Source organism: Kogia breviceps, chromosome 16 (genome assembly GCF_026419965.1).
Source record: "Kogia breviceps isolate mKogBre1 chromosome 16, mKogBre1 haplotype 1, whole genome shotgun sequence".
Classification (NCBI taxonomy): Eukaryota; Metazoa; Chordata; class Mammalia; order Artiodactyla; family Physeteridae; genus Kogia; species Kogia breviceps.
The window spans coordinates 21961382-21979445 of NC_081325.1; the positions used below are offsets into that span (position 1 = coordinate 21961382).

Consider the following 18064-nt stretch of genomic DNA (forward strand, 5'->3'; position numbering starts at 1 on the left):
TCGATTGAAGACGCCATAATTGCTACTTCCCCCTCCCAGACACTGCCTACTGTACCATGAAGAGTCTCATTAAAGATACGGCACGGGGCTTCCCTGGTGGCGCAGTGGTTGAGAGTCCGCCTGCCGTTGCAGGGGATACGGGTTCGTGCCCCGGTCCGGGAAGATCCCACATGCCGCGGAGCGGCTGGGCCCGTGAGCCATGGCCGCTGAGCCTGCGCATCCGGAGCCTGTGCCCCGCAGCGGGAGAGGCCACAGCAGTGAGAGGCCCGCATACCAAAAAAAAAAAAAAAAAAAAAAAAAAAAAAAAAAAAGATACGGCACGTATCTACCATGCGGATGCCGCAGCTACCTGCCTACTTTTGAAGGCTCTGCACCTAAGCAATTCATGGAGTACAGATCCTGGGACCTTACACGAGGTCCCTGCATCTTGCAACTACCTCACATCAAACACACAGAAAGATAACACACCGAATTCCCAGGAAAGCAGAACATGTTCTCAGAAGCACCCAATCTATCCCAAACTAAACTTCAAAGTGATGGGAGAAACATTACATTAAATAGGGTGTAGAAATAACATTTCTGGAAGTAAAAAAATAGTCACTGTGGAATGCTCAGTGGTTAAAAGGATTGCAGTGTTTCCCGCTTTAACAAACCTTTCTCTTAGAAGCTTTCTAATTCGCTGTATTTCTGTAAAGTTCTTTGCACTATTTATTGTAATCTATTTTCATTGCACATTTTTCTTAAGAACCATTTCACTGCGTGCCCACCATAGCTTCCTCTTAAAACCTTACACTGCTTGTGACCATTTAAATGAGGCAGTAATCAGCGCTCATAGATTATAGCTTATCTTTGGCATTTTGATGTTTTCCAAAGAGAAACACAAAACATGTCCCACTTTGCTTCCACTTCATTCTGCGGCCAGCCCGGAGCAGCGGCCCCGCGGCTCTCGGGGAGCCCCTCGCACAATCCCCCGGTGTCCTGCAGGCCGTGGCACTCGGCAGCCGGCTCCTGCCGGACCGGCCATTGACGCACACAGCCCGACGGGCCTGGTTATTTAGAAACTGACAGTAGGAGGTTCAGCTGAAAAGCAAAGAGAAAGGCCTTGTTAGTTCTGCTGTGGAATACCATGCTCAAGATAAGTTGTTTAGATCCTCAAAACAGAATGAGAGGAAAGGTCTGATTTTTAAGAAACCAGTAAACACGGCTGTAAGGTCTAAACTGGACCTGCGGGGCTGATTCTGGAAGCAGGCCCGGGCGCCGCACATCGTCGGGGCTTGTGGGGAGGTATCCCCGAACCTGAGCCCCCAATTCATTAAGAATCCAATCAGGAAGACAGAAAAGAACTACATACCAACACTAACGAGAGACAGAAATGGCTCTAAATAACCGACTTCACCTGCCTCTATGCAGAGTGCGTTTCGAAGAGAGTTGTAAGTAAGCTGAATTCTTTAAATGACTCTTAACTGCACGAGAATAGGCACAGCAGGTGACCTTCAATGCTAACTCGGACCAGGAGCCCCCTGTCCCCTCTGTAAAGGAGCTTGAGACCCAGAGCCAGTCGGGGGAAAGCCAGAGAAATTGCCACTGCGACAGGAGGGGTTGGCAGCCTGCGCTCTGCAAATCTGTCACCCTGGCCTGGAGAGACTTGAGACTAGATGAGCCTGGCAGTGCGCCCTTCTATATAGTAGGGTTTTTGGTAATCAAAATAATCACCCCCTAATCTCGTCTATAAATGTGTACTTCCGGTGAGAGGGACACAAAATCCCCTCTGTGTTTTTCCTGCCAAAAATACAAAACCTGAGTCTAATCATGAGGAAACAGACAACACCAAACATTCTACAAAATAACTGGCCCAACAAGGTCAAGAAAGCCCAAAAAGGCTGTGGAACTGCTCCAGGTTTAAAGAAACTAAAGGGATGTGACACCTGAAAGCAACACTTGGACTGGATCCTGGGCTGGGGAAAATAATTTGAATATGGATGGGGGATTAGGCAATAGTATCAATGTTACATTTCCTGTTTTGATCATTGTGCAGCGTGTAGGGTAAGAGAATTCCTTGTTCTGGTTCCTACTCTATGAGCCTGTGGCCAAGTGACTCAGTCAGCAGTCAGTAATATCAGCTGTTGTTATTAACTGGAAAATGTTAACAGTTCTGAAAGAGGAACAAGGAACAGTGAGCATGATGGTCTCTATTAGTGTTTTTCTTTTCTTTTTTTTTTTAAAAAATTTTATTTCTGGCTTCCCTGGGTCTTCGTTGCTGCACATGGGCTTTCTCTAGTTGCGGCCAGCGGGGGCTACTCTTCGTGGCGGTGTGCGGGCTTCTCACTGCGGTGGCTCCTCTTGTTGCAGAGCACGGGCTCTAGCCACGTGGGCTTCAGTAGTTATGGCTCGTGGGCTCTAGAGCACAGGCTCAGTAGTTGTGGTGCACGTGCTTACTTGCTCTGCGGCATGTGGGATCTTCCGGGACCAGGGCTCGAACCCGTGTCCCCCGCATTGGCAGGCGGATTCTCAACCACTGCACCACCAGGGCAGTCCCTCTATTAGTGTTTTTCAAACTCTCGGCTGCAAGCCATTGGTAGGTCATGAAAATAATTTAGTGGTTCATCAACAGGAGAAAGAAGAAAAGCAAAGCAACTGAGCTGCACATAGTGTGTGTGTGTGTGTGTGTGTGTGTGTGTGTGTGTGTGTGTGTGTGTGTGTGTGTGTGTGTGTGTGTGTGTGTGTGATTATTATAAAACTTTTAAGTTACAGACACAAACTAAACCACATATCTCACTGGCAGGAGTCAAGTGGGAGCCCAGCAACTCTGCATGTTCTCAGCCAGACCCCTGCCTCTCCTCCATCAGAGCTGCTCTCCTCACACCTTTATCCATGCTTATGTCACCCACCACAGGAAGCCCAGGCCTCGCAAGTCATTCCTCTACTACCTCAAGGCTCTTTTCCCACCTCATGGCCCACCCCTCTGAAGTCCTGAAGCCCTGCCCCCTAGCCCTTTGCCAGGACAAGCTTCCCCTGCAGCCTTCTCAAGTGATGGGTGTTTCTCATCCACATGCCTGAAACCACTGGGCCTGGAGGCGGGATCAGAGTCCCCTCTGTTCCTCACTGTCATTTCCAGACCATTCTCCTTCCCTCTCCCAGCACCCTCCCCCAGCTCTGGTTTTCATCGTATCAGACCATGCCACACTTCACTCCTCCATGTACGACCCCTCCGCCATCTCCCAGCCCTGCACTTCTTGCACACCTCAGAGCACTATCACTCTTTTCTAAAGCTACTCCTGTAGGATTTCTTGGTGGTTCCAACATCCAGATAGCTCACCCTTCCAGGCTTAGCCTCAGCTCCTCTCCTCCAATGACCTCATCTTTCACCAGCCACGCCAGCTACTCAGGCCGGGGGCACATCCCAGCCCCATCACTACCTCTAACTGCAACCCCTCCACAGTCCCATCATCAAGCAGCTCACTCTCCGATCGCCACAACCCATCTTCCCAGCTCACCTTCCCTCTCACATTCCAACGCCAATGACCGTTTGACTCGACCAGGACCTGGAACCCACGGTTCCTCCTGCCTTCTCACTCCCTTCCCTCAGCTTCCTCCTGCTCCTCGTCTGCTTGAGTTCCACGGCCATCACTACAGCCACTCCTTTCTTTAACTCTCCTGCCCTCACCCGTCCCTGCCTGGTTCCTCCTGGCCAAAGTACAGCCCTGACACAACCCTCCAGCAACTCCACGTCTACACTCATGCAACTGACAATGACTGGGGGAAAAAAACATGAGACACCTATGCTGAATGCTTTTTCTTGGATTCATAACCAACCACTGAACTCAACCGAACCTTCCTGTGGAATCTTTAGCACCTCCTCACTTTCAGTGGTGACCCTGCTTCCTGTTCCCCTCACAAACACACAGCAGTCAGAGGAGAGCTTCCGTGAGCGCCCATCACGAGTGCCAGCTCCCTGCACGTGCGCCCACACGCTGGGCCTTCTCTCCTCTCTCCACGCTGAACCCTGCAGGCCCCTGACAAAGGCCCCACTCTCCAACTGCCCCTGAGATCACATCCCCCCTTCTCTTCTCAAGGACATTTTCCCAGCAGCAATTCTTCCCTCTCTTTAGATCTTCCCCACGAATATACAAACATCCATTTCCCCTATCTTTTTTTTTTTTTTTCTTTTTCTTTTGCGGTACGCGGGCTTCTCACTGTTGTGACCTCTCCCGTTGTGGAACATAGGCTCCGGACACGCAGGCTCAGTGGCCATGGCTCACGGGCCCAGCCGCTCCGCGGCATGTGGGATCTTCCCGGACCGGGGCACGAACCCGCGTCCCCTGCATCGGCAGGCGGACTCTCAACCACTGCGCCACCAGGGAAGCCCCCTATTTCCCCTATCTTTAACAACAACAAAAAAAAGGATGGATGGATAATCCAATAACAAATTAAAATAGCTATCTGAAATGGGAGAGAGGGAAAAGGCTGGAGGGAATGGAAAGGGAAGCAAGACTTCTCCAAATTTACCTTGTTCCATAATTCTGACTTGGGAATCATGTAAACATTTTACATAATTTAAAACAAAATTAAATCGAAACGAGGGGAAAAATGTCTAAATATTGAAAATAAACTAACTACATGTCAAGTTAGTGGTATAATCACATAGAATATAATTGCTTCAAATGACATAAAAAAGTATCCCGACTGGAGCGTCCCTGGTGGCGCAGCAGTTAAGAATCCGCCTGCCAATGCCAGAGACACAGGTTCGAGCCCTGGTCCGGGAAGATCCCACGTGCCGCGGAACAACTAAACCCGTGAGCCACAACTACTGAGCCCGCGCTCTGCAACAAGAGAAGCCACCGCAATGAGAAGCCTGCGTACCGCAACGAAGAGTAGCCCCAGCTCGCCACAACTAGAGAAAGCCTGCACGCAGCAATGAAGACCCAACGCAGCCAAAAATAAATAAATAAATAAATTTTTTAAAAGAAGTATCCTGACTGTCTACAACCCTAGAACTGCAGAGAAATCATTTTAAAATATGACCCATAGAGCCATACAAAGCAATTCATACAGCCATAAGAAAGAATGAAGTTCTGATACAAGCCACAACATAAATGAACCTTTAAAACATTATGCTGAGAGAAAGAAGCCAGTCATGAAAGGCCATGTATTGTACGATTCCATTTAATGCATTGTCCAGAACAGGCAAATCCACAGAGACAAAGGTAGATTAGTAGAAGGGGGGCGGGATGAAGAATCTGCTAGTCTGGTAGGGGTTTCTTTGTTGGGAGGATGAAAGTGTTCTGAAATTAGATAGTGGTGATGGTTCCAGGACTTACTGAATATACCAAAAACCACTGAATTGCTTACTTTAAAAGAGTGAATTTTATGGTATCTGAATTATATCACAATTTTAAAATGACCCCATTTCTTCTCCAGCTACCACCCCATCTTTTCTCTCCCCATGAAGTAAAACTCCTCAAAAGACTTACCACACGCAATGCCTCCAGTCTCTCCCCCTGCGGGCTCCACCTACAGCAATCGGGCTCTCACTAACCATACCACTCTCCCCCAGTCTCTCTCTCTAGTCCTTACCCTACTCAACTCTTCAACTAAACTTAAAACCAGAAATAAAATACCCTCCATAGCACCAACCTACTTCTACTCAATAAAAGCCTGCTGACTGAACTGAATAAACGAATGATAATAAACACAGACTGAGCTCTCTATTTCGTTTTTTTAATTTAGGAAGAAGAGAGAAAACAGAAACTTCTAACACTTATTCTAATCCCTAAAACACTTTCTTTTTCATCTAAAACATGGGCCTCCTATCATACATACTACAAACAAAATTATTCAGCAATCTAAATACCACTATTTGAGTCTCCCACAAACAGGTTCATTCATCTTAAACACAGCAACCTTCAATACCAGAAAGCACTGAAAAGCAACTGAAAATTCTAACGCCATCACTAAATATGTGAGAGAGCAATTCAAAGCTTGAACTCTTGCTCATCAGAATAAAACAACGTACAATTTTTAAAATTACAACTAAAACACAGTTACTCAAAGACATTATCTACTCAAGTAAAATAACTAAAAGGTTATAAAAGTAATAAGGATCTTCAGACTTTGGACTACCTGTTCCATAGAAGGACAAGCAATGATCTGGATATCTTCAGGGCTGAACTCTTCCTTTAATAAGACATGGAACTTCTGGAAGACTTGCTGAATATTATTCTTAGAAAGAAGAAGAGGCAATTATATTACATGAGTCACTGAAAACATATTCAGTCTTCTTAAACATGAAGAACTAAGAAAGTTAAATCTTACTATGTGCCAAAACAAGTGGAGGAAATGTATCTTCTAGGGCATTACCAAAGATGTTCAATTTGCATTAATATTTTACATGCAAGCACTACCTGTCTAAGACTTATCAGAAAATACTTACTGGAAAAACTAAACTCTAGCAAGCCTTGTCCCCCGCAGAGAATAGTAACAGTCTTCTGCAGCAATTTCTTCCACAGAAGATAATAAAGTTCCCAAACACATAAAATGTACTTTAAAAATCAACCAACGCCTTGGGTAAAGATGTAAGCTCAACACAGAGCTGGAAGCTATGAGTACTAAATTTGCTCTGACATTTAATCCCTCCATGGCCGCTGCAAGCCATTTATTTCCACTGCTCACCAGTAAAATGGGACATAATTCCTGAAATGCTGTTCTTTCACAAGTGCTGGGCCCCATCTCATGTGAGGGTCTGATTACTTATTTATTCATTTACTAATTTCTACTTTTAGGTAGAAATTACCCCTGTGCCACAGGTAACCATAAGGAAATTAAGACAAAATGAGGGCTGGGGGTGAGGTCGGGGAGATATAATCAGACAGACGCACGCTTTGTAAGTCTTTAAAGAATCACAGTGCTTTTTAGTCAACTGGTCTAGAATAGTAGACCAACATTTCAGAATGTTTACAGGAAGGGGAAAATGGTACACAAGGCAAGAACACTCCAAGAGACGGGCCAACATTCAAAGAGATGATCACGATACTCACCCTAACTGGCTTAAACAGGATGAACTCAGTATCTTTATTGGACAGGTACAACGACATGCTTCTCAATGTCAGGGGCAGCTTTGCTTTTATTGTCTTGTAGGCACTTGCCACAAGGTCACTGACTTTTGCTGGAAAGAAATTAACCTCCTTAGTATCACAAATAAAAACAGAAGAAACATTTCCATTTTAATTCAGAGGGGAATAAAAGGAGAGAAAAATAGCAAAAGAAGACTCTTTACTTCCCCAAAGAATTTCTTTCACTTTTCTTATTTATTTATCAAGTTTAATCACAAGCCCTATAAACATCCATTAAGTATCTACTGTATACAAAATTCTAACCCCATGGGCTAAACAGCAAAAGAATCCCCCCCCCCAAGCAAGGCCCAGGACATTCATAGGGATAGTATTATGGTGCCTTCAGAATTTGGAGATAAGATATAAGGTAAAATAAAAGGTCATTTGCAGAGAAGCACTAGTAAGATTTACTTCATAATGAATGAGCTTATTCGTTTGTAGAATTGACTCACAGTAAGAGATGCTCTCTGTCTTATGAGATCATTCAGAAAATACCCAAACATATTTAATGGGAAATAAAAATCCATTTGTTACGTTCTTATATTGTATTATCAGAAAAGGAAAAGAATTCCAGAAAATTGTAACTGAAATAATTAGTAGCCCAGGTGTAATGTCTGAAAAGAAGTACAAAAGGAAAAGAAGAGTCGTAATCTGTATGAAGTATTTCAAAGAGAAAATTACCTAGAAAGCTATAAAAGAAAAGAATGATTAATAATTTCAAAGATGCTTGACCTCACTCATAATTAAAGAAACGCATATTAAAACAACTGAAATATTTCAGATTGGTAAAAATTACCAAGGTTGTGAATATCCACGTCTGGCAGGGGTGTGGGGAAACAGGCCCCCTCATCCTCTGTTGACGGGAGTATAAACTGTTCAACCTCTTGGAAGAGATATTAGGCAATCTCTAGCAAAACTGAAAATAAACATGCTCTTTCACTTAACATTTCTACTGCTAGAAATTTGCCTTATGGACATTTACAAAATACCAAGATATGTGTGTTTATTAAAGAGTGTAAGGAAAAACAAAGTAAAAATAATTCAAATATCTATTAATAGAATTATTAAAGAAATTATGCTTTAGTGATATATTTATTCTACACGTCCATTAAATAGAATGGGTAGAGCTGGATATGCTGGTATAGAAAGGGCTCCGAGATATAGAATAAGTGGTTAAAAAAAAAAAAAAAAGTCAGGGATATTTTGTAAGCAGATAGGGTAAGAGGCCCCCGAAGAAGGAGAACCAGCACTGGCTTTCTTAATGTAAGAGAAGCCATTTGGGCCTAAACCATTTTGTGATCTCAGCCTGGCCACAATGCTTGTCCTTGAACAGGTCTCAGTAATTGATGACCTTAAGGGAAGTGAGGGAATGCAGGAACACAGGAAAAGCAATAAGAAACAATAGGTCGGTAATGAAACAGCCCTAGTTCCTCCTCAAGGGATACAGAGAACAATCGGACACACGTCTTTGAGTTCTGCAGGAAGTAAGGCCCCCATTCGGGTGGAGGATGGAATGACTGTTGACCCCCGTGACTTCAATTAACTAAAGCTTGGATTCTGTCAACCATTGCCCCAGTCCAATGCTGAATTCTCCTCTCTTGAAGCCCCTTCATGAATACATGTACCCTTCGCTTAAATTTCGCCAATTTTGCCATTCGGAGAGACACTGCTTTGGGAAAGACCCCTGGTGTTCTCCGTCCTTGCTGCAAGTAATAAATCCTTCCTTCTCCCACTCTTTGCCTTGGTTGTGTCTTTTGGCTCAATACCCACCAAGAGGCAAACCCATTTTTTCCGGTAACAATAGCATAATCTTATTTGTATAACACATTTCAAGTCCATATATGCTAGAATATACATAATTTGGGGAAAGCAGCCATTAATAGTGGTTACCTTTGAGAGAACTAGTTTAGAGGTGGAGAATAGAATTCTCATTTTATACCTTTCCACAGTTCAAATTTTATACCATGTTAAAAAAAATTTTTTAATTGAGGAGGGTTGTATAAGAGCAGGGTGAGAAGGTGCCAATGCTCTCAAGAAGAAAGAACAAACAATCCAAGAATTCCTTATTTTTCATAAACAGATGAAAGCTCCTTTAAGACAATGAATTCCACTGGCTCTGGTCCTACGGTCACTAACACACTTCAGGGATCGCTGGTCAGTCTTCAGAGCCTAGTTTTATGTGGAGTCTTGTAAATCAAGTATCCTAATTCTTAAAAAGGTATATTTCCCAGAGTAATTAACAAATTGGCATCCTAACTATAACTCAATCTCATGAGTTTAGGATGGAATGACCCCAAGAAGGTGATCAAGTCTGCATGAACCACTAACCCTGGGTTCTAGGGGCCCAAGATAAGTTTCTAGACTCCCTGATGCTCCCACCCCAAAGACTTAAAAATCTTTGACATTGGGGCTTCCCTGGTGGCGCAGTGGTTGGGAGTCCGCCTGCCGATGCAGGGGACACGGGTTCATGCCCCGGTCCGGGAGGATCCCACGTGCCATGGAGTGGCTGGGCCTGTGAGCCATGGCTGCTGAGCCTGCGCGTCCAGAGCCTGTGCTCCGCAACAGGAGAGGCCACGGCAGTGAGAGGCCCGCGTACCGCAAAAATAAAAATAAAAAAAAAATAAATAAATCTTTGACATTTAAGTGTGGGCTTCAAGATCAAGAAAAAGCAACTCCATAGCTCCTTGAGGCTAAATGAGACGGAAGATACAACAACTAGGTAAACTGAAGTGTCACTGCTCCATTTGCCAGGATCTCCTCACTTAGAAAGAAACAAAATGTTTTAAATGACAAAACAGCAAGCCCTATTTCATCTAGCCCTCTGTCGGTTTCCTTTCATCTACTCCTACTTTACTAATGACAATTCTAGTAATACTTAAGAGCATAATACACCTAGCACTGGGAGATCTATTAGGACTCCACTTGAGAAAATGACAGCGCCTATTTTGAGCAGAAGAGAGTCTTCCCAAAGGGGAAAGAAAATACATTAATTATGCATCAAGCCCCTGGGCTTAGCTGTACTAACTATACTTATGACAATTTGGTGGTTTCTACCTATTTTAAGAAAGATTTATCGCACCCAAGAGTTTCATTTACATTAACGTTCAAAATAAAATCAGGTCCTATTTCTAAATAAGCTCTGTAAATGACAAACCTTGAGCCAATAGCCCAACTAACCTAGAGGTGATCAGAATTCCTTCTAGAATCAGTGCTGAGTTACAGCCTGACAAGCCTGCTCCTGACCCTGAGGGGTCAGAACAAGCGGTTACCACCAGGCTCACTATGGTTAGAATTTCCAGTATTGTCAGTAAAAGACTGGTTTTCTGTCTCTTGACAGAATATACTACTGCATGAAGGATGCTCTCTGTCCTTTAGTAAGATGGCGAAGATTTCAATCTCATATACAACACAAAGGTTTAAAATAATAAAGCCAGTTAACATTCACTGTCTCCATCGCAGTAAACAAAAGGCCTAAAGCATGTCACAAAGTTTATTTGCAAAATAAAGCAAATCAATGCAAACCGATATTGACATCATCAAAGTTCACATGACAAATTTTTGAAATAAAATCCTGCCTTCCATTCAAATACCAGTGATAATTCTCTATGCTTACAAATCTTCCTAGGAGATAACACAGCTACTCTTACAACTTCTTTGTTCTACTTCATCTTCGAATTAACCTGAGGTGCTAATAAAAAAAACTGAAAATTTTAGAATGGCCTCAATTCTTTTTCCCAAAAGAAATAAATACCTGACAGACATGCATTCTTTCATTATGGGAAACCAATCACGTTAAAAACCTAATTCTAGTTTTGGGTGCCTGTAGACAGTCAATTTTTTATGCATGCTAAACCAGAATCATTCTTTGGATCTCTCTCACTATGAGCAAAAAGCTTCCTACCAACTTGGACACAGCTCACCCATAATTAAAACACTGATTCTTTCGGCATCTTACCCTTCTTAGTTTCAAAGGATCTCTATCACTATATGGGCCAGGGGATGGCCAGAAGTTATCAATCTAACAAAATGATTTATTCTGGTTTAATGACAACTTAAAATGTCACAACATGGACCAAAAATAACCCACAAAACTAGTTGTGATTTTCAACGTCTAATGTTAAAGAGGGAAAAAAACACCTTTTAGCACAAAAAAATTTACATTTAGGAAAGAGTTAAGACTGGAAACATCTCCAGCACTCTGCCAATCAATGATAGAGCCTGCCAACTCCTAAATGACACCACATTTTTATAATTTTTTTCGAACACTCTAAAACATTAAAGAGGATGTAACTTGCTTAAAATGTAATAATATCCAACATTTCTTCATATAATACTTGGAAACAGCAGCATTCTCTCCATTAATTTCATACTATCAAACACAGTATTTCACTCTAAGACAATAAAAATCAAGTGTACAGAAATCATCACACCCAAAGCGTTTCCATCTAAGCAATATTTTATTTTTAACTGGGTGTGTGTATATGTATATGTATGTATTTATGTATGTATGTATGTGTGTGTATATATATATTTTTTAATTCTTCCTTTCTCGGGATGCTTGTTGAAATGCAAGTTGTGTTGGCTCAATTAAGACCTGTCAGCTCCAAAATGAATCTTGCATTAACCTAAACCACAGCAGGAGTAGGAAACCAACTTCAAGCTGTCGGAGCAGGACTATATAAATGCAAATTAACTGATATCCTAAAAAAAAACGAAATCCCAAGCAGTAAAACGTGGGTACCTGGTTGAGCCCAAGGCTGCTGAGAGAGAGTATACTTGGGTCCTCCCTGACTGGCCATTGTGTTTAGTGCTGAAACCTAGTAGAGGAGACAAAAGGAAAAAAGTTTCATTTCACTGATGACAAATTAAACTAGTACTGCTCTCAAAAATACACCATTTGAACGTATGAAAGCCTAATGATAATCAAATGTGCAGCCCTAAAAGAAAATGCATCATATCTCATAGTCCTTTACAACCAATGAAATATTTTAGCAAAACTGCTTCTGTGATTTCAAGGCATACACTGTTTTGCAAAAAGAAAACCATACCAATGTCCTGAGGCATTCAGCCTGAAACATTTCAGGGTAGGAAGACAAAAATGAAGACCGAGAGAAACGTCAACACAAAACAGGCCTCTCTTTCAGTGGACTGTTAGGTTAACATTAAATTACTATCGTATGTTATTAGAAAAATGTCACAGCAGTTGGACAAAATCTCCTTTATATACCTAGAGGCTCCTTTTCCTTGTTACAGGCAGAGAGAATGTTATTTAAAAAAAAAAAAAAAAGATTTTCAGATATCATCAAAAAGCACATTTGACTAGCCAGTGTGCTAGGTACAAGAATTGGATGCTAACCCTCTATTCACCTCTCTTTTCATTTCTCAGCATCAGTACAGAGAAGCAAAACCATACATTTAGTTCTTGGACAAGAATGTTCTTAAGATGGCAAATTACGGTGCGGCTAGGCTGTAGCTAGGGAGGGTGAAGGACAGAAATGCACAATACATCTGTAAAAAATGGACTGCTAGGTGCCCACGGTCCAGGCCATAACCTTGGCCTCAGCAGAGAGTCTCATTAGAAAAACCTGAACACCAACTTTTTAGATTTCTCATAAAGAAGGCCACACAAATATTTAGGCAGAGGATGGGCACAGACAGGATATACTGTTAACTCAGGCCTCTCCAGCCCTCTCTCTATTTCTACCAAGTTCATATTCCTGGACCACTCTAGGCCTTTGCTCATGTTGCCATGTATAGAAAAATCACCCCTTTCCACTGTCACTCAATTCCTCTCTATGTCTTTATTTTTTACTGTGAGATGCAGCTTTTAAAAGTGAGTCACACATATGATTATAGGTTAGACAATGCTAAAGAAAAACATGTTCATGCTTAGTGTATATTATCCCAAATATTTCCCAACGTAAATATATAAACATACTAATGTGTCTACATTACAAAAGTAGGATCACAGTGCTCTGAAAACTTTTTTCTCCACTTAAATCTCAATCCTGGACATCTTTCTGTATCTAACTGTTCTGCTTTAATAGCAATGGCTGCCTGTTAAGCCACTTATTGCTCCAGAATTTAACCAATTTCATAACGAGATATATTGTGTATAACTATTTTTATACTAAAAGCAAATACAAACTTGTATGCTCATCTCTATCTTCTACCTATATACTTATCTTTTTTTTTTTTTGCAGTGGACGGAATATTTATTTTTTATTTTTATTTTTATTTTTAACATCTTTATTGGAGTATAATTGCTTTACAATGAATGGTGTGTTAGTTTCTGCTTTACAACAAACTGAATCAGTTATACATATACATATGTTCCCATATCTCTTCCCTCTTGCATCTCCCTCCCTCCCACCCTCCCTATCCCACCCCTCTAGGTGGTCACAAACCACCTAGCTGATCTCCCTGCGCCATGCGGCTGCTTCCCACTAGCTATCTGTTTTACGTTTGGTAGTGTATATATGTCCATGCCACTCTCTCACTTCGTCACAGCTTACCCTTCCCCCTCCCCATATCCTCAAGGCCATGCTCTAGTAGGTCTGTGTTTTATTCCCATCCTACTCCTAGGCTCTTCATGACATTTTTTTTTCTTCTATTCCACATATATGTGTTAGCATACAGTATTTGTTTTTCTCCTTCTGACTTACTTCACTCTGTATGACAGACTTCAGGTCCATCTACCTCACTACAAATAACTCAATTTCGTTTCTTTTTATGGCTGAGTAATATTCCATTGTATATATGTGCCACATCTTCTTGATCCATTCCTCTGTTGATGGACACTTAGACTGGTTCCATGTCCTGGCTATTGTAAATAGAGCTGCAATGAACATTGGGGTGCATGTGTCTTTTTGAATTATGGTTTTCTCAGGGTATATGCCCAGTAGTGGGATTGCGGGGTCGTATGGTAGTTCTATTATATGCATCTTTTTTTTTTTTTTTTTTTTTTTTTTTTTTTTAATTGCGGTACGCGGGCCTCTCACTGTTGTGGCCTCTCCCGTTGCAGAGTATATGCATCTTTAAGTTAAACCTCAAGGAGCATTTTCTTCAAAAGTTTTCTCCAATTAGCCCCATCTTTTTTAAAACTCTACAGGATGAAGACAGACTCATTGTCTCATAATGACACTGTTGTATACATCTTAATGTTTACCTATTTTCTATCTTTATTTCCCATTAGGTTATAATTCCTTGTGAACAGAAATTAAATTTATAGGTCAAATTCTATTACACACACTATGCCGAGGAAAAAAAATTAATTTATAGTGTTGCTGAGGAAATTAGTAACACTTCAGAGGGAACATTAAGAATAAACTTGCAGGGCTTCCCTGGTGGCGCAGTGGTTGAGGGTCTGCCTGCCGATGCAGGGGACACGGGTTCGTGCCCCGGTCCTGAAAGATCCCACATGCCGTGGAGAGGCTGGGGCCGTGAGCCATGGCCGCTGAGCCTGCGCGTCCGGAGCCTGTGCTCCGCAACGGGAGAGGCCACAGCAGTGAGAGGCCCGTGTACCGCAAAAAAAAAAAAAAAAAAAGAATAAACTTGCAATACTTTAGCAAACTGCTTGAAAAGAATACAAGTCTGAGTTTTTAGCATAAACTGGTCCCACGAGGGGAAACACTTTTAGCTTAGCTATAAACATGAAATTATACTTCCTTTAAAATGCCTTCATTCAGATTTTTTGCAAAAGCAAAATCTTCACTTCAAATTTGTCACATTTTACTATAAAATAACACTTCTTCAAGCACTGACAAAGTATGTTTACATATATAAGATCATCTTTTGGTCCTCATAATAACCTTAAGTAGGGAGGAGGGATGCAAGAGCTATCTGCACTGTAGAGATGAGCAACTGAGGCTTGGAGAAGCTAAGTGACGACTACCGTCCCGGTCAGGAGGTGCAGAGCTCAGCTTTCCCGCCTCGAAATGCTGCTCTTTCTACTACACCCATGGCTACTCCAAGCCCTACTTAAGAGTTTGTCTCAAGCAATATTCAGTACAATAAAATTCTGGGACATAAAAAAAAGTATCAACAGTTTTTTAGTTTTAGAAAATAACTGACTCAAATGTTCTGATATGAACCGCCACCCCCAACACTTAGAGAACAGTATTGCTCTCCCTAGGGCCATTCAAATACTGAGAGAAAAGGTTATTTTTCAAGGAGCAAGAAACAAGGCAACAGTTCTTCTAGAACCATTTTTTTGTTCTCAAGAAACGTCATTATTTTATAAAATAAAATTTTATAATTTTATTGTTCTCAAGAAATTTCATTAACTGTACCAAAGAATCAGGAAGGATGTTTACACCAGACAGATTAAAATGCTGTAGAAATGTTTATCTCATGTACACATGAGGGTGGGAGGGAGGGAGACGCAAGAGGGAAGAGATATGGGAACATATGTATAGGTATAACTGATTCAGTTTGTTGTAAAGTAGAAACTAACACACCATTGTAAAACAGTTATACTCCAATAAAGATGTTAAAAAATTTTTTTAAAAAGACAGAACAGAGCTAACCAGAGGTCTGCTATAACTAACTTTGCAATATTTGCACACTTTCTCTTAAAACTGAAAAACTCTGCAAGCATACTTAAAAGTCCAAACCAAAAAGCTTCTGTAATAGGAAACACGGTGATTTCTTAGACAGAATCATTAAGACATGGGTTTACTGTCTTCTTTTTTTTTTTAAATAAATTTATTTATTTTATTTATTTATTTTTGGCTGTGTTGGGTCTTTGCTGCTGTGTGCAGGCTTTCTCTAGTTGCAGCGAGCGGGGGCTACTCTTTGTTGCAGTGCACAGGCTTCTCATTGTGGTGGCTTCTCAGTGCAGAGCATGGGCCCTAGGTGTGCAGGCTTCAGTAGTGGCGGCTCACGGGCTCTAGAGCGCAAGTTCAGTAGTTGTGGTGCTCGGGCTTAGTTGCTCCGTGGCATGTGGGATCCTTCTGGACCAGGGCTCAAACCCGTGTCCCCTGCATTGGCAGGCGGATTCTTAACCACTGCGCCACCAGGGAAGCCCCTACTGTCTCCTTCTGCCAAGGTTTTCATAACAGGGTAATTCAGAATGCAATCTAGGGGCTTCCCTGGTGGCGCAGTGGTTCAGATCCACCTGACAATGCAAGGGACATGGGTTCGATCCCTGGTCCGGGAAGATCCCACATGCCGCGGAGCAACTAAGCCCGTGTACCACAAATACTGAGTTTGTGCTCTAGAGCCCGTGAGCCACAACTACTGTAGCCCGCGCGCCTAGAGCCCGCGCTCCGCAACAAGAGAAGTCACCGCAATGAGAAGCCCACGCACTGCAACAAAGAGTAGCCCCCGCTCACCACAACTAGAAAAAACTCACGTGCAGCAATGAAGACCCAATATAGCCAAAAATAAATAAAATAAATAAATTTTAAATGGATTTCTAGTAAAAAAAAAAAAAAAGAAACAAAAACAAAATGCAATCTAGGGAAGAATTCACAATTACCAAATATGCACCAAGGTCTATACCTTTGTCAGGAACTCCTCCAGCTGCTCTACGAACAGCTTGGTCTGTTGCTGAATAAACTGCTCACAGGCCGATTTCAGATGACGGTCTACGTCTTTTTTAGAGTCAAGATAATGTTCTCTTATCTCAGGAGTACCCTTAAAGAGAAGATGACAGTTTCCTCCTGTTTTTATGTGCCTAGAAATTACCAGACATGTAAAGAATATTGTTTATCTCCCACCACCAAGAAAACAGACTCTCTCTCACCTCCAACAAGAACTCTATCAAGGCATTGTTGCTATTCAGCCTAAAAAATCTTGGAACTGTCATAGGATTCAGGATTTTAAATGCTGCATCTGTGAAACAAAATTACTCATCCAGTGAACATGTACAGTTTCAACAAGAAGCCAAGTTACTATTTCAGTGTGTAAACATACACTAGTTCTCTATCACCACAGAGCAAGAGGGGTTTCATTTCCACCAAGTCACCTCCATGAGTGGATAAGGTTAGCGCCAACAGTGGCTACAGCACTCACACATAATTATCTTCTAGAACTCAGAATTGCAAAATGACTATTAATCACAATTATTCATTTATAGGAAAAAAGAAAAAGGATAAATGGTAATCAATACCTTAAAATTTCACTGCTTTACTTTTATGATGCTAAATAGGTTTTTAAAGAAAGATTCATATACTTACCCCGCTTCTTTTGCTTAAGATCTGGCTGGCACAGAAATTTATTCATTTGAAGCAGAGAGAATAAACTAATGTGTCAGCCAGAAAAAAAACACCAAAAGGACATATTTACCCCTTAACCTCCAGACTAATTAGAATCTATGCAAAGTACTAACAGGTCTCATTGATGTTCAAATGCAATAAGGTATAAGGTTAGTCATGAGAGGTTAGAGGATTAAAAGTAAAGATAGCAAGTATTATTAAGTGATAGTCAGAAAAGACCATTTCTTTGCTTTGCCTTGTTAGGCTGGAGAAAGCAAAGCATAAAATGCTTCCAACCCTGGTTTTACAAGTACACACCAGACTGTACTCCCTCCCTTGACCCTGATCTTACTGGGAAAACAAAACACAAAACACACCTCTCTATCAGATTCAGAGTAAAGCTTTAGTAAATGACTCTTTGTTTCTGCTATCTTTTCTATAAGAAACCTGAACAATTGTAGGTGATCGTATGGCAGGATTACATAACCTTCATAAGGTTTTAGGGAAAACATACTTTACACCAAAATTTGCCAAAATTTCAGAGTATTTCATTTTCTCACACCTCAGTGGATCTGTAGTAGAACGAAGCAGCAACAAACTATGAATTAGACAAAAATACGAAAGAAACTAGATCAGCCCTGCTTCATCCCATTACCTAAATAAAGTAAGGACTATCAGTGCCTGGCATTCCTCAGGGTTAAGGCACTATTTCCACACCTCACACTGAAAGGAAAGCAGGAAATCAACCAGAAAGGT

General features: G+C 41.7%; 1 protein-coding gene across 1 annotated transcript in view; it reads right to left on the minus strand.

Moving 5' to 3' along the window:
• Window positions 1-964: 964 nt before the first annotated feature.
• COG3 (component of oligomeric golgi complex 3) overlaps window positions 965-18064 on the minus strand; it is a 58168-nt gene continuing 41068 nt past the window's right edge. The window contains exons 18-23 of the mRNA XM_059041863.2: window positions 16858-16946; window positions 16614-16748; window positions 11851-11926; window positions 7035-7162; window positions 6121-6219; window positions 965-1080 (exon numbers count right to left, since the gene is read on the minus strand). Coding sequence (XP_058897846.1) covers window positions 1051-1080; window positions 6121-6219; window positions 7035-7162; window positions 11851-11926; window positions 16614-16748; window positions 16858-16946 — 557 coding nt within the window. The 3' untranslated portion in view covers window positions 965-1050. The remainder of the gene's footprint in view (window positions 1081-6120; window positions 6220-7034; window positions 7163-11850; window positions 11927-16613; window positions 16749-16857; window positions 16947-18064) is intronic.